The sequence below is a fragment of the Ascaphus truei genome, chromosome 1, assembly GCF_040206685.1.
Source record: "Ascaphus truei isolate aAscTru1 chromosome 1, aAscTru1.hap1, whole genome shotgun sequence".
Taxonomy (NCBI): Eukaryota; Metazoa; Chordata; class Amphibia; order Anura; family Ascaphidae; genus Ascaphus; species Ascaphus truei.
The window spans coordinates 164,810,948-164,827,261 of record NC_134483.1 but is presented as its reverse complement, the minus strand read 5'-3'; the positions used below and the strand labels follow the sequence as shown (position 1 = coordinate 164,827,261).

At 45.3% G+C, this 16,314-nt stretch overlaps 1 protein-coding gene across 3 annotated transcripts in view; it reads right to left on the bottom strand.

Annotated features, from left to right (window-relative positions):
* Positions 1-16,314, bottom strand: part of LOC142493427 (zinc-regulated GTPase metalloprotein activator 1A-like) — a 73,475-nt gene that overhangs the window by 19,340 nt on the left and 37,821 nt on the right. For all 3 annotated transcript variants that reach the window (XM_075597487.1, XM_075597476.1, XM_075597494.1), the window contains one exon: positions 3,922-3,978. In XM_075597487.1, coding sequence (XP_075453602.1) covers positions 3,922-3,978 — 57 coding nt within the window. The remainder of the gene's footprint in view (positions 1-3,921; positions 3,979-16,314) is intronic.

The following is a 16,314-nucleotide window of genomic DNA, read 5'->3' as shown; positions in this document are numbered from 1 at the left end:
GACTGGCAGCGGAGGCTGGGGCAAGTACCGGTGGCGTGCGGGGGAGAGCTGCGGCAGGTAGAGGGGCGCATGCGCAGAGAGAGGCGGCCATTATGCAAAGGTGCGCATGTGCATTGCATAGCGCGAGCGGCGGCCATGTTGAGAATAGGCTCCGCGAGGGACTACAACCCCCAGCAGCCACTGGGGCGGCCACATCACATTGGGTGAAACAGCCAATAGGGCTGCAACAAATCCCTGCACCAGAAGGATACATTTTGGCACGCTGAAACCGCGGGCTCAGTCGGAGCTGGGACACGGAAGGGTGAGGGTGTGTTCAGGGTGTCAGGGGCCCCTGATCTAGGCCAGAGACCCCCTTGTAGGCCCCGACTATAACATAGATTGTGGTTACTTCAGGGACAGCCCGTCATTGCCCCCGTCTATGTAGTATGTATAGTGTCAGGGACACAGCAGCAATGCCGCGCAGTGATTGCGGCCTATGGTCTGGGACCAGACCATCCACACAAGGTATAGAGACTCTCTTCATGGTGGGACACTTCAGCTGTAGTCCACCCCACTTAGAGGCGGGCGTCATCGACGACGGTGCGGGACAGACGGGCCCCTTTCATAAGTCAGCGGTACCGGGTGCTGGAGCGCCCGGCAGGTATCACAGACAACACTCTTACTGTGGGCAGCGCTGTCTCACACACTTTGGGTGGGAGTGACAATTGTGGGCTGGACACTGGTGCCCCTGCACCCAAGTAAAGCAGAGATACTCCGTAGGTATATGTACATACAGTACATATATATTGTGGTTGTATTGCATTCTCTATGTTACAAGTATGTGTCAGTAAATATTGTTATACCATACTAGTGTGTATTACTGGGCATATTGTCTAGGGAGGTTCTAACCCACTTTGTGAGGATCCTTTCCAGGTGGAGGCGCTGTTGGCATACACGTCAAGTACACCCCAGGCTCCCTGCAGTGGAGGATCAGGCCGCCTGTGAGCCATCAGGTAAAGCAGTGCACGTAGTTACCCTAGACACGGGGAAAGGGGGCTGCATATCAGTGAGACTTCATGGAAGCATATGGGAAAGAACCAAGCTACCCTGAAAACTGCTGAGCCCTTGAACAGAACCCCATTCTGTAAGTTATAGCGCAGTGTTGCAAGTAGTACATAAAATTAATCTTTGATGCATGGCCACTGTTTTCCTTGGCATAGGGACAGCCTTACTTTTTCTACCAGTATGTAAGCTTGGAAATATATATTTTTTTACGTCATGCGGTCTCATCTTCATTATACTACTGGGCAATATGTTGGCACATTTGAAAGAAATTATAACTACAAGGCTTACACTGGGTAAAGTTTACCCTTCTCACATTGTGTAGGGTTGTGACACTTGTTTTCTTGTCTCCCTTATCCAGGCACTAGAAGCCTTTACAAACATTCCTTCAGTGCAAGTCTTCTTCACAGGTGCCCCAGCAGATGTAACACATGTTGTTGTCACTAATCACTATTGCTCTAATCCAATCTTGTATACTGCCAAGTCTTAGAAGGGAGAAAAGCCTTTCAGAACATCCCTGCAACTCTGCATACATTAACTGAATGAGAGCACTTACCTAGGGTATTGTTACATCATTTAAGACATCTTTTTGAAAGATTTAAATTAAGGGCCTAACACAATACTGTACGTAGAATGCCACGGAATGGGATCTGGAATTATCACTCTTATTCTGAGAAGACATTTTTAGAACTTGTAAAAGGAGTGCTGCAGCAATTCCAGCAGTGTTATTAGAGCAGAACACCAAGGTAATTCTGTGGGAAATGGAGAATTAATCCTGTAAATAAATATTTTAAACCCCTTTTACTGCCAGAGGGGACCCTCTTTTGTACACACGCACACACACAAACAATGTGTATGCACAGATATATACATAATGATAGAAATATATGTGTGTATATCTTTATTTATATAGCCCCATTAATGTACATAGCGCTTCACAGCAGCCTACAATCATACAAACACACACACACACAGTTATGGTGGCTGAAAAATGTGACAAAAAACCTCCACTGTTGGCATATAGCCAATAAAGAATATCACTTGTGAGCCCATGCACATGTCTTAGACAGATCTGCAACCCTGCCTTTCAACCATTATCACCTAGCATACAGTGCTTCCACTGCAGCAAGGGATTCTGGGAGATGACATGCAAATGAGTACACAATCTGTTTTTGCATCTAATCCCATGCTGTGCTTAAAAGCTCTGTGAACAGCAGAGCATTTGCTTATATGGGTTCCATGTAAAAATGGATTTCAGGCAAAATGTGACACTTTGTGTGCTCATTTGCATGTCATGTCCCAGAATCCCTTGCTGCAGTGGAAGTACTGTATGCTAGATGATAATGGTTATTATATATATATACACACACAATTTGGAATCAATAAATGGGGCGGGTAATTTAACCCCGAGTGTTGGTGGTGTTTAATCCTCCATAACGGACTAAATAAAATTCATGAGCAGTCAATAATGAGCCTTTCGCAGGGGGAATGGCGACCAAATATCGTCTAACAGATTACATCCTTGTCAATTGAAGCACAGACTCAGCTGCAGGAGGGGGTAGGGGGAGACATGGATGACTTCAAAACAAAACATCTGCAAGGGGTAAATTGGTAACAGTAGGCATGAAAGAAGGGAAGGAAAGTGTGTGTGTGTAGACAAGCTGCTGGTGTGAATGAGACACTGCAGGGGTTGCAGCAGAAACTGTGTCAAGTTTAATCCCTCGCAGCTGGTTCATCTTGAATGGATTGCTTTAGCTATTTAGTACTCGCACTAAAAGCAAATCCGTGCTTAAGGAGGAATCAAAGGTCCTTTATTAAATAGTTCATTAAACGGTGGTACCTCACACACACAAACACACACTACAATCACCACCCTGGAAATGTTACAGCTACTCCACCATTCACACAGATCAGTTGGAGTGGGATGCAGCTGTTGGCATTCGCATAAAGACTGTAAGTAATAGGTGAAGTAAGAGACAAAAAGAGAGCAGAAGTTTTAGCCCAGAACAGAACAAAAAAAAGTGAAGTAATATACCTTTCACATATGCCACACAGAATTTACATTGTTCTTCTTCCGGCATGGCAGTGTATGAGAGATATACATATGGGCCATATTTAATAAGCGGTTCTATTCCGTAAGATAGGGGTGGCGCAAACTGGGGGGGGGGGGGATTTTTTGGGGGGCGCGGCGGTTGCAGAGGTCCTGCGCTTTCCCTCATGGCATTTAAATTAAATGACCAGTGACCGCTCCAGGCCTCTGTAACTAACTTACCTCCTCTCTCCGACGCGCCTCCATGGCAATGCGGCGGGGATCATGCGACGAGACATCACGTCTTTGATTCATGCAATGTCTTATATATAAAGTATACCCTGTTCACTTACGTAACTGTATTTGCAACCATGTATTATTTGTCATCTTAACTCTGTGCCCAGGACATACCTGAAAACGAGAGGTAACTCCCAATGTATTACTGCCTGGTAAAACATTTTATAAATTAATAAAATGTACAAGTCTCTCCTTCTGGATGAGAGGAGGCGATTAGGATGCAATGTTTTTGTTTTTTTCAGGCTGGTGGAAAATAGGAGGAGGTTTACAAAAGCAGGTCATGTAAACGAAAAAAAGAAGAAGAGGTTATTTATGAGAATCATTTATATTTTTCTGCAAAGAACTTGCGTGAGAATAAATACATTTAAAAAAAAGAAGAATTGCGTGAAAGAAATAGCTTCGGAATGAGACACAAAAGAGCAAAGAAGAAATGAAGTTTCTGAAAGATAGACATATATTTGATTTAACTCATTGGTTAGGGTATAGCAAACAACTTTTTAATATTGAAATTACGTTGTGTTTTTTTTTTTGTTTGTTTGTTTTTTATACAGTACCTTCTCCCACATGAGCTGTCAAAAGCGTGCAAATCCAAGATTTCCACAAGGTCAACCCTAGAAGAGAAAGACATATGTATATTATTAAATATCCAGTGCTGAGCAACGTTTTCAGCCCTAGCAGAGAACATTATAAAATTGCTGATACATTCTATGAAATAGCCAGCAAAGGCCTTTATTTCAATTTCATCATTTCAAGAATTGTTCCCATGCATTGGTGCACATGCTTGACTTTTAAATCTTATTGAAGTGTGCTGATCGATAGATGACAAATCCTGAAATACCTGTGAATTGGAATATAACTAGGTGCCAACCAGCATTGATATGTCAGTTAGGGTTGGGCAATCACAAAAATAAAAAAAGTTTATCCCCATACGAATACAAAGAAATTTATCGTGATAGATAGATATATCTGTTCAGGGCAAAGTAATCCTCTGTAGAGGTGCTGCATTCCCCATTTACTTTTGTAGCTCTGCCTCTTGTAAGCAGTGGCATGACTTCCATGGCGGATTTCAACCATAACCACTGGGTTAGTGCATTTCCAGTGTGTGCAGTGGTAAACACCCAGCCTACAATAGTCAGGTATAAAGGATCCTCCATAACATAAGGATTAATGGTTTTGGTAAATGAGATGAAAAGTGAAAACAGCTGATCGATTAGTGGTGAAGCAATAATAAAAACAAGTTTCTTTAACTTATAAAAGCTACATAGATTCAGGTCTTCCTATCCATTTGACCAAACTTGGCAGGTACAGTACCAAGATCTCCAGATGCAGTGGTAAGAAAACGTTTGTGAACCACTTATATTAAAATCTAATACATTTTAGATTTGAAATATGTGAAAATTCTAATAACAGATAACCTGATCAATCAAATTACACAAAAACATGATACTTTTTCAACATTTATTTATCCACAAATTATTCAACATTCAATATCCATGTGTGAAAAAGTATGTGAACCTTTAGATTCAGTACCTCGTAGCAACCCCTTAAGCAGCAATGACTTCAACTAAGCACTTCCTGTAACTGTTGGTCAGTCCCTCACATCAACTTTTAGGAATTTTGGACCATTCCTCCTTACAGAACTGCTTCAACTCAGTGCCATTTTAGGGCTTCCTTGCATGGACTGCTCACTTTGAGTCCTGCCACAACATTTCGATGGGGTTATGGTCTGGACTTTGACTAGGCCATTCTAAAATATGGAATTTCTTCTTCTGTAGCCATTTTTCTGTAGATCTGCTTGTATGTTTAGGATCATTGTCTTGCTGCATGACCCACTTTCGCTTAAGCTCACGGACGGATGACCTCATATTCTCCTCTAGAATCTTCAGATACAATGCAGAATTCATGGTTCTGTTAATGATGGCAGGTTGTCCAGGGCCTGAGTCAGTAAAGCAGCCCCAAACCTCCATGCTTGGCAGTTCACCGTGATTGGTGCTCAAACATAATGTTTCTCATTGAGGCCAAAAAGTTCTACCTATGACTCATCTGTCTAGACCAGCGCTGCGCAATTTTTCTTGCTCGCGCCCCCCCCCCCCCCCCCCTCCTGCTTCCCTCTCTTCTCGCGACCCCCCCCCCCTCCCTTACCTCCTCTCCCGGCGTCAAATTACGTCGTTGCCATGAGAAGGTGAGTAAAGTTGCAGAGGCGTCAAGCGATCCCCCGGCATTAATTTAAATGCCTTGGAGGAAAGAGCGCGGGGCCTCTGCAACTGCTGTTCTTGGAGAGATTTTGGTAGGACGACTGTCCTGGAACAAGATTGTTTATTTTTCTGTATTTTTCCTGCTCTCAGGCAGCCAGCCCTCCCCAACTAAAGTTACGTGTTTTTCCTGGCCCTGAAGCAGCCAGAGCTGTGTATATTGCAACATAATTGTTACAAGTAATCCCCTTCTGCACCGTCTCCAGTCAGTCGCCCTGGCAATCTCCCAATGCTCATATTTGAGATTGGTTTAGTCCTCTCCCCCTGCTTTATCTGCATATTGCTATGCCCCTTAGTGTGTTCCTGTCTGACAGGAAAGTGTGTTCCCTCTTTTCCCACAAGCAGCCAAAGTGAGTAGACATCTTCCACTGTTCCCTTAGAAAGGAAATCCTTTTTACCTTCCCCTCAGAGAAGCACTTCCACATAGCAGGACACCTTCCTATCATAGGTTATTCTCCTGACAAGAGAAATCTGCTATTACAATCCACATACAAGAACTTTTATACTTCTGTTAACTCCTTCAATAAAGTTGAAGAAAATAGAAGGACTTTGTGTGCTTTAAAAGGGGACGAGTTAAGTTACATGGACTTACTCACATGCTACATATGAGCCTGGGTCCAGAATAGTAAAAAGGATACTTGTGCTTAGGGATCCAGCACAGAAAGCTCCAGTTTCTACAGCCATACTGCTGGGAAGCAAACTGCATACTACAGCCTTTCTGGAAGATCAGATACTGCACTACAGCTCCAAACAGCTACACAGCAAACAGCTTTATACAGCTACACAGAGCAACAGCTACACAAAAGCAAACAGCTATATACAGCTACACAGAGCAGTGCATTATACACAGCACCATCACTCTCCTATCCTGCCTAAGTCCACACTCTGCACATCTACACAGTGAGGTACAGCCATCACACCTACCCCCGTGCATGTCCCCACGGCTAGGGCTACCAAAGGCCACGCCACCAGACATCCACCAGGACACCTAGTGATTCAGAATAGTTTCCACACCACTTCTCAGCAGCACGTCAGACTACGCGTTTCTTCTGAATCACTAGGTGATCACGCGTGATCCCCTGAATCGCTACGCCAGAGGAGTGAGTACTCCACCCTAAAGATTGGGAACTTTCCTGACTAGGAACGATGCGGGCCTGGTTCTGGTTGCCGGAGGACTCTCTAAGCAGTGACACCCATTCGGGAGTACTCGTGACGAGGTGATCCTTTGGAGCAGAGCTGTACAAGTGGAGCAGTTTCCTGGTTTAAGATGGGGCATGAGTTTTACTCATAACATGCACAAAAACTTCGGATGTTTGTGAGTTTTTACTTGTCTATGTTCAAGACCATTACATTTTTATCAACGTTATCACACCAGGATCGGGAGCATCTTCTCTTTCTCTCTTTCTATATATAATAAAGAGCTTGAGGTCAGCTCCTTGTGACCCTTGGCAAATCACTTTAACTAACTGTGCCTCAGGCAAACAAAATATAGGATGTAAAACTATGGGACAGGGACTCGTGTCTGCAAAAATGCTATATACAGTGCTGCGCACACCGTCAGTGCCATGCAAGAACAAACAATTAATATTATTAATATTCTCCATATCCCAATCTGAAAAGAGTTAATGTAAATACCTAGATGGACGCGAAGCTAAGTGACTTCTCTTCACTCAATGCATGAAATATATATATATATATATATATATATATATATATATATATATATATATATATATATAGTGCTAGTTAAGAACATGCTGCTTCAATGAAGAGACTTGAATACAGAGAGCTACAGCATAATAAGCATAATAATAAACATACATAAACATAATAATAAACATACATATGCACTTGGAAGAGGATTCTCTGCCCAACAGACCGACATTCATAGAAAATCATAGTGAATCCTAGACGTTTCCTATGCTTAAAGCTGCAGTTCAGTCAATATCCTGCATGTGTGTTTTGAAGTGAAACTTCTTTAGTGGCACCTATTCTGATGGAGTAAAACGGGAGAGTTGGGGGGGAAATGTGAAACGGAAGTGACGTCATGGCTTCCCCCCCCCCTCCCCCCGCATCTACTGTGACCTGCGGCGGCGGCGGCGATAGCCGCCGGCGCCGCTCCTAACAGCCACCGCTCCCCCCCACACACACCCACACACCTGCTGTGACATGCGGCGGCGATAGCCGCCGGCGCCGCTCCTAACGGCCGCTGTTACCCCCGCACGTCAGCTGCCATGGGTATAGCAAGATGGCTGCCGCAGAGCTTCCGGTGCTAGAATGAAAGGTGTAGCAAGCGCGGGGATTTTAAATCAGACTCAGTGAGCCGCTGCTCAGCCTCTCACCTCCCTCCCCTTCCCTGTGTCCCGCTGACTGAGCGCTGCCGGGGCCAGAGGAGAGGAGCCCAGGGATCATGGAGGGTAACCGAGAGGAAGCAGAGCAGTGTGTCGCTGACATGCTGAATTGCCGATGGACAGGAAGGGAGGAGGGAGGAGGGAGGAGGGAGGAGGGAGGAGGGAGGACCTGGCAACGATGTCCACATTAAAGGATATCAAAAGGAAGAATAGGCTGGGGAGAGGGACATCACATTGAAAACATCACAGTCCTAGTGATTCTGTGTGTGTGCAGTGAGTAGCAGGACAGGGCAGAAGTGGATGTGCATTCCCTGCCCTTGCAGCCAGCCGTTCAGTGCCTGTGTGTGTGTATGAATAAGGTACAGTCAGTGTCAAATGCTGCTTCTGATGGTGAGATATAGCTGCATGCAGCTCCTGGTGTTCTATGCTCTCTGCTAATATGCACTGAAGGAACCATCCAGACTGGCATGAGCCTTCAGCAGAACAATTAAAGACTGTCAAAACAGGACACACTAAACACTGGAAATCTCAGTGCTAGTAAATACTCAGGGATAAGGAAATAGCAAGGTATCTGTATGACAAATCTCAACTGTCAACCCAAATGAAATATAACATTCTTCTGTGTACTGGAAATATCTGATCTATACAAAGTCAGCAATATATCAGATTGTAAAATGCAGTGGTCACAGTACTAATACAACCTCAGTGGTGCTGTGCTTGACTGCAAGAGAGAGCACAGTTATTTGAGCAAAGGACACTATAATAATGGTACTAATTTTACAAACATGGTGTATTCATGCAGAATATAAAGGGTGAGACTATTTGTAAAACACATCTCAGTCACACGCACGCACAGTCACACACACACACAGTCACCCGCACAGTCACACGCACCCGCAGTCACACTCACAGTCACCCGCACACGCACACTCAGTCACACGCAGTCACACACACAGTCACCCGCACACTCACAGTCACCCGCACACTCACAGTCACCCGCACACTCACAGTCACCCGCACACTCACAGTCACCCGCACACTCACAGTCACCCGCACACTCACAGTCACCCGCACACTCACAGTCACCCGCACACTCACAGTCACCCGCACACTCACAGTCACCCGCACACTCTCAGTCACCCGCACACTCAGTCACCCGCACACTCAGTCACCCGCACACTCAGTCACCCGCACACTCAGTCACCCGCACACTCAGTCACCCGCACACTCACAGTCACCTGCACACTCACAGTCACCCGCACACTCAGTCACCCGCACAGTCACCCGCACAGTCACCCGCACACTCACCCGCACACTCACCCGCACATGCAGTCACCCGCACATGCAGTCACCCGCACACTCACCCGCACACGCAGTCGCAGTCACACGCAGTCGCAGTCACACGCACACACAGTCACCCGCACAGTCACACGCACCCGCAGTCACACTCACAGTCACCCGCACACGCACACTCAGTCACACGCAGTCACACACACAGTCACCCGCACACTCACAGTCACCCGCACACTCACAGTCACCCGCACACTCACAGTCACCCGCACACTCACAGTCACCCGCACACTCACAGTCACCCGCACACTCACAGTCACCCGCACACTCACAGTCACCCGCACACTCTCAGTCACCCGCACACTCAGTCACCCGCACACTCAGTCACCCGCACACTCAGTCACCCGCACACTCAGTCACCCGCACACTCAGTCACCCGCACACTCAGTCACCCGCACACTCACAGTCACCTGCACACTCACAGTCACCCGCACACTCAGTCACCCGCACAGTCACCCGCACAGTCACCCGCACACTCACCCGCACACTCACCCGCACATGCAGTCACCCGCACATGCAGTCACCCGCACACTCACCCGCACACGCAGTCGCAGTCACACGCAGTCGCAGTCACACGCAGTCGCAGTCACGCTCAGTCAACCGCACACTCAGTCACCCGCACACACGAGGAATTCACACTTAGTGCAAATAGCTAATACAGGCGTGTGTGCAGAGCACACGCATTCTAAGTCAAATTTATTTGCGTTTGGTCAATTAAATTGTATTTTGATTTTTAATTAAAACATCACCAACACAAATACAATTTCTGTGACAAAAGTCAAAGAAGTTTCACTTACTATGCGCGTGCACAGCACACACAGCTTTTTTCTCCAACTGTACTGTACATGTTGTTCTGTTAATTACATTTTTTTTTTTAATAAATCAGTTCTGTAGTAAGAAAAAATACTTTTAGCATTTTCTGTTTTTAAAAAAACAACTTTGAAAGACCAATTTTCTTGTATTCTATATTAACAGCCATTTGCTAAGGCACTGCCCCTTCATGTCCTGTCACAAGCCCTGGCACACCCCTTTGTCAGCCCTGCCCTCCCTCTAGCACTTGTCAGTGCAGGAGTGCTTATGAATATTCATGAGCTTCCACTGACAGACAAGCAGATAATAAACAAATCCCAGCTTTTAATATGTCACCAAATTTCGACCTATCAATACATGGAGAACGAATTGACCAGCAGCTATACAGTTCTTTAGGTAATTAGAGATTGCACACATGAAACGATTGAAGTAAAAAAATAAATGTAAAAAAATAAAAAATAAAAAAGACTGAACTGCAGCTTTAATTGAGAAAAGGGTCCTAAAGTGCATTTGCCCACATCATTCATCAAGCACATTTGGGACAATAGGATTGACAAACTAAGGAGGCCATTTTTGCTCGATAGTGAATTCCCAGCAGACCTAAGAAGCAGTTAGAGAGAAAATATAAACCCCTACATTACTATTATTAACAAGGACAATGATTATTGCAATAAAGATTAAACAAAAGTAAAAACTAAAAACAAAAAAGGACTTTAGACCTAAATAACGTATATGAGATCATTTATGAAGCAATATTAATATTGTTTCTGCTATGATGTAAATTCAACAGGGCAAGAAGGAAGGGATTCCCTTAGAAGGAAAAAAGGAAATGAAACCATAACAAAGGCAGTGGCTTGTCTGCTACAGGTACTTGCAACTCTTTGCAGGAGCATTGTACACGGGAACTGCAGGAAATGCAGCAGTCCACTGACTTAAAAAAAAATTACAAAATGAACAAATTATTTCCTAACCTGTGTGTTACTGGAATCATTGCAACATTCATTCTCTGCTGATCACAAGCTATGTTTTGTTACAGAATCAGCAAAATGATACAGTGAGCATTACACAAGTAGCTTATTTTACTCAAATGCATTTTCCGTCAATCGAGCTACAGAGCAGTTATTAAAGATTCCCCATTTTTAATTGCATAACTATGTAGTTTATGTTTTCAAATGTAAACTATAATCCTCTGTTTCATTGAAAAAAAATCTCCGTCAAATTTTCTGTCACCCTTCCTGTCTCAAAAAAAAAAAAGTTGAAAGGCAGAAGAGGAAAGTGACAAGCCTGCCGTTAGTTAGATATAAAAAAAAAAAAAAAAATAGAGAATTAGGTCCAGCCACTTGGGATGCCCCTGCAAGGGGTCTAAAGTAAAGTATAAATATCAAAGATGGGTGCTAAGAAAAAAATTCCAGTCAAGTCCAGTCAAGGAATAGTTGGATGCTACCATGACTTTTTAAAGTCATTAAAATATCCTTTTTTGTTAACTATTGAATTGTCCTTATTTTTGGTGTGCTTGACTTTATATTTTTTCGTTAGAGAAATATATATATATATATAAAAAACATAATACTGAGTTAAGTTATGGTGAGTAAAAAAAGTGACAAAAACCCTCCACAGGAAAGCAAATATGCAAATATAGCTGTATGCTCATCTGCATGTCTTAGGCAGGTCTGCAACCCCGCCTTTCCCCATTATCACCCAGCATACAGCACTTCCACTGCAGCAAGGGATTCTGGGAAATGACATGCAAATGAGCACACAGTGTCACTTTTTGCCTCAATAACCATTTTTAACATGGTTCCCTATAGGCTTAAGCTTGCTGCATGGTCACAGCTTTGAGCACAGCCAGGGTTAAGGTGCATACCCAGAAAACCACCCACAGACAGCTGTCTGTGGGTGGTTTTCTGGGTATGCACCTTAACCCTGGCTGTGCTCAAAGCTGTGACCATGCAGCAAGCTTAAGCCTATAGGGAACCATGTTAAAAATGGTTATTGAGGCAAAAAGTGACACTGTGTGCTCATTTGCATGTCATTTCCCAGAATCCCTTGCTGCAGTGGAAGTGCTGTATGCTGGGTGATAATGGGGAAAGGCAGGGTTGCAGACCTGCCTAAGACATACAGATGAGCATACAGCTATATTTGCATATATATATATATATATATATATATATATATATATATATATATACAGTGGTTGACAAATCACCAAAAAATCTACTCGCCACACAAAAAAATCTACTCGCCACCTAGTACCAAACGTGTGCTGCTTGGGCCAATATTTACTCGCCCGGGGGTTAAATCCACTCGCCCGGGGCGAGCAAATGTATAGGTTTGTCGAACACTGTATGTATGTATGTATTATATATATATATATATATATATATATATATAATATTTCTCTAACGAAAAAATATAAAGTCAAGCACACCAAAAATAAGGACAATTCAATAGTTAACAAAAAAGGATATTTTAATGACTTTAAAAAGTCATGGTAGCATCCAACTATTCCTTGACTGGACTTGACTATATATATATATATATATATATATATAGAGTGTTCGACAAATCAGCCAACAATCTACTCGCCGAACAAAAAAAAATCTACTCGCCACCTAGTTCCGCCCCCAACCCTAGTCCCACCCCCAACCCTAGTCCCACCCCCAACTATATAAATAAAATACATTTAATAAATTCCTTTTCAGAACAACATTAGTTTTTGACATAAATGTATTTATTGTATTACATTATACTACAATTAGTCCTTGTTGTGTGTGTGTGTGTGTGTGTGTGTGTGTGTGTGTGTGTGTGTGTGTGTGTGTGTGTGTGTGTGTGTGTGTGTGTGTGTGTGTGTGTGTGTGTGTGTGTGTGTGTGTGTGTGTGTAAATGTTGGATCTAGAAATAAAAGCCACAGGTGAATGACTAGTTTCCTGAACCCCTTAATCAGTGTCTGGACGTCCCCGCTTCACAATATCTAAAGCAACAATCCCGCCTGGGATCTTACCTGATCCGCAGTCCCTCAATGTCCAGGTACCTCATTCCCGCAATGTTATAAGTTGGAGGGGAGGTGTTCCCTACCTGTCTTCTGGGTTAGGGGGGATTCCGATGTCTCCCGTCTGAAGCTTGAGAGTCAGATCTGGAAGAAAGCAGTATAGGTTATTTTGGTGTAGTATAGGACAGTTAAGATATATAGGGTAAATAAGATATCCAGATACAGAGAGGGGAGAGAGACCAGAGACGGGGGAGAGAAAGAGAGAGAGGGGAGGCGGGGGAGACCAGAGAGGGGAGGCGGGGGAGACCAGAGAGAGGGGAGGCGGGGGAGACCAGAGAGAGGGGAGGCGGGGGAGACCAGAGATAGGGGAGGCAATGGGAGACCAGAGAGAGGGGAGGCAATGGGAGACCAGAGAGAGGGGAGGCAATGGGAGACCAGAGAGAGGGGAGGGAGGGGAGACCAGAGAGAGGGAAGGCGGGGGAGACCAGAGAGAGGGGAGGCGGGGGAGACCAGAGAGAGGGGAGGCGGGGGAGACCAGAGAGAGGGGAGGCGGGGGAGACCAGAGAGAGGGGAGGCGGTGGAGACCAGAGAGAAGGGAGGCGGGAGAGACCAGAGAGAGGGGAGGCAATGGGAGACCAGAGAGAGGGGAGGCAATGGGAGACCAGAGAGAGGGGAGCCAAGGGGAGACCAGAGAGAGGGGAGGCGGGGGAGACCAGAGAGAGGGGAGGCGGGGGAGACCAGAGAGAGGGGAGGCAGGGGAGACCAGAGAGAAGGGAGGCGGGGGAGACCAGAGAGAGGGCAGGCGGGGGAGACCAGAGAGAGGGGAGGCGGGGGAGACCAAAGAGAGGGGAGACCAGAGACGGGGGAGACCAGAGAAAGGGGAGATGGGGGAGACCAGAGAAAGGGGAGACGGGGGAGACCAGAGAAAGGGGAGACGGCGTGACTGACTGGAGGGGGGGGGTGACTGACTGACTGGGGGGGTGACTGATGGGGGGTACCTCTGGTGTCACACACATTCTCCCATATATACACACACACATTCTCCCATATGCACACACACACATTCTCCCATATACACACACACACATTCTCCCATATACACACACACACACACACACACACACATTCTCCCATATACACACACACACACACTCTCCCTCTCTCTACACACACAGGGGGGGCGGGGAAGAGGAAAGGCCGCGACCAGCACCATCACCACCACGCTACCCTCCCCCCAAACGCCCCCTGACACGGGGACCGGGGGGAAGCGGGGACCTGGGGGGACATCCCCGCTCCATCTCCCGCCCCCTGACATGGGGACCGGGGGGGAAGCGGGGACCTAAGGGGACATCCCCACTCCCATCTCCCGCGGGCTGACACGGGGATCGGGGGGAAGCGGGGACCTGAGGGACGTCCCCGTTCCCATCTCCCGCCCTGCGGGCTGACACGGTGGGAGTGCTGGGGACAGGAGAACACCCCCGCTACACCTCCATAACTGCGGGCAGCGAGAGTGCCGGGGACAGGAGGGAAGGCACAGAGAGTACTTACTGTGTCCTAAATGGAAAAATAATGGCTGCTTGTTAGGGGAGGCTCATATACAGCCTGGCCGCACGCCCACAAAGCCTGGGAGAGTGTGCCAATCAGCAGTCAGGTAGGGTGAGTTTTTTTTTTTCAGCGCGAGCAGGGAAAATTTAAAAAAACAAAGACGTGTGCTGTTTGGGTCAATAAGAGCTCGCCCAGATGTTAAATCCACTCGCCCCGGGCGTGCAGATGTATAGGATAGTCATTGCAGCTTATTATTGGTGGCGATACTCCAACACACAGAGGGCCTTGCCTGTTCTGGCATGCTGATTGTTTCGCGTCTCTTTCGCTGCTTCACCCAACGCACATAACCCAATAGTTCCTTCCTTTCCGTAGTAAAGATTTTCCTTTGGTTACTTGGAGAGGGCAAACAGTTCTGTTGGCAGCAGCTGGAATTATTAGATGCTCAGCAACACTTCGGATTTCTAATCTCCAAGTAGAAGAGATTTCCGAGCACTGGATATGTGTGTGTGTGTGTGTGCTCCTCGTTCGTTTCGATTTCCATTGTGGCATGTTCATTGTCAGAGCGGGATCCCCAACAGAACATGCTGCTTTAATAAGTAGCCCGCCTTTCATGTAGCCCTCTGCCTCCAGCTTTTCTTAAACACCAGGCAGAATGTTATTGAAAGAAGGCTATAGTGAAGCATTAAGCACATTGATTAAAAAGGTCCAACAAAGCCTCAAAAACAACATGAAAGTAATCCGTGTAAACCAACATGACAGTCACAACATAGAGGCATAAAGTCTGTGTAACCGCAGGCTCTGCTTTAGCAACTAGTGGCAAGTGGTAGACACCATTGTAAGCAGGATACACCAGGGATAACATTGCAGCAGCCATTCAAATATGATTTTCGTTTTTGAGACCAGCATTACTGTTCTTCATAGATGAAATTATAGTGTGCAAAAAGCTTCCACACTTCGTCACATGTTGCATTTGATGAGCCTTTGGATATCAGTGAGGTTGACAGTGATATCAATGGTGATTTATTATGAGAATATATATATATTATATATAATATATTATATATATAATGAGAATTATATATATATATATATATATATATATATCATGTGAAAAAGAAAGTACACCCCCTTTGAATTCCATGGTTTTACATATCAGGACATTAAAACAATCATTTCTTCCTTAGCAGGTCTTAAAATTAGGTAAATACAACCTCAGATGAACAACAACACATGACATATTACACCGTGTCATGATTTATTTAACAAAAATAAAGCCAAAATGGAGAAGCCATGTATGAAAAACTAAGTACACCTTATAGAACCACCTTCATCAGCAATAACTTGAAGTAATCATTTTCTGTATGACTTTATCAGTCTCTCACATGATGAATTTGGCCCACTCTTCTTTACAACGTTGTTTCAGTTCATTGAGGTCTGCGGGCATGTGTTTATGCACAGCTCTCCTAAGGTCCCGCCACAGCATTTTAATCGGGTTGAGGTCTGGAATTTGACTGGGCCATTGCAACACCTTAATTCTTTTCTTTTTCAGCCATTCTGTTGTAGATTTGCTGGTATGCTTGGGATCATTGTCCTGTTGCATGACCCAATTTCGGCCAAGCTTTAGCTGTCGGACAGATGGCCTCACATTTG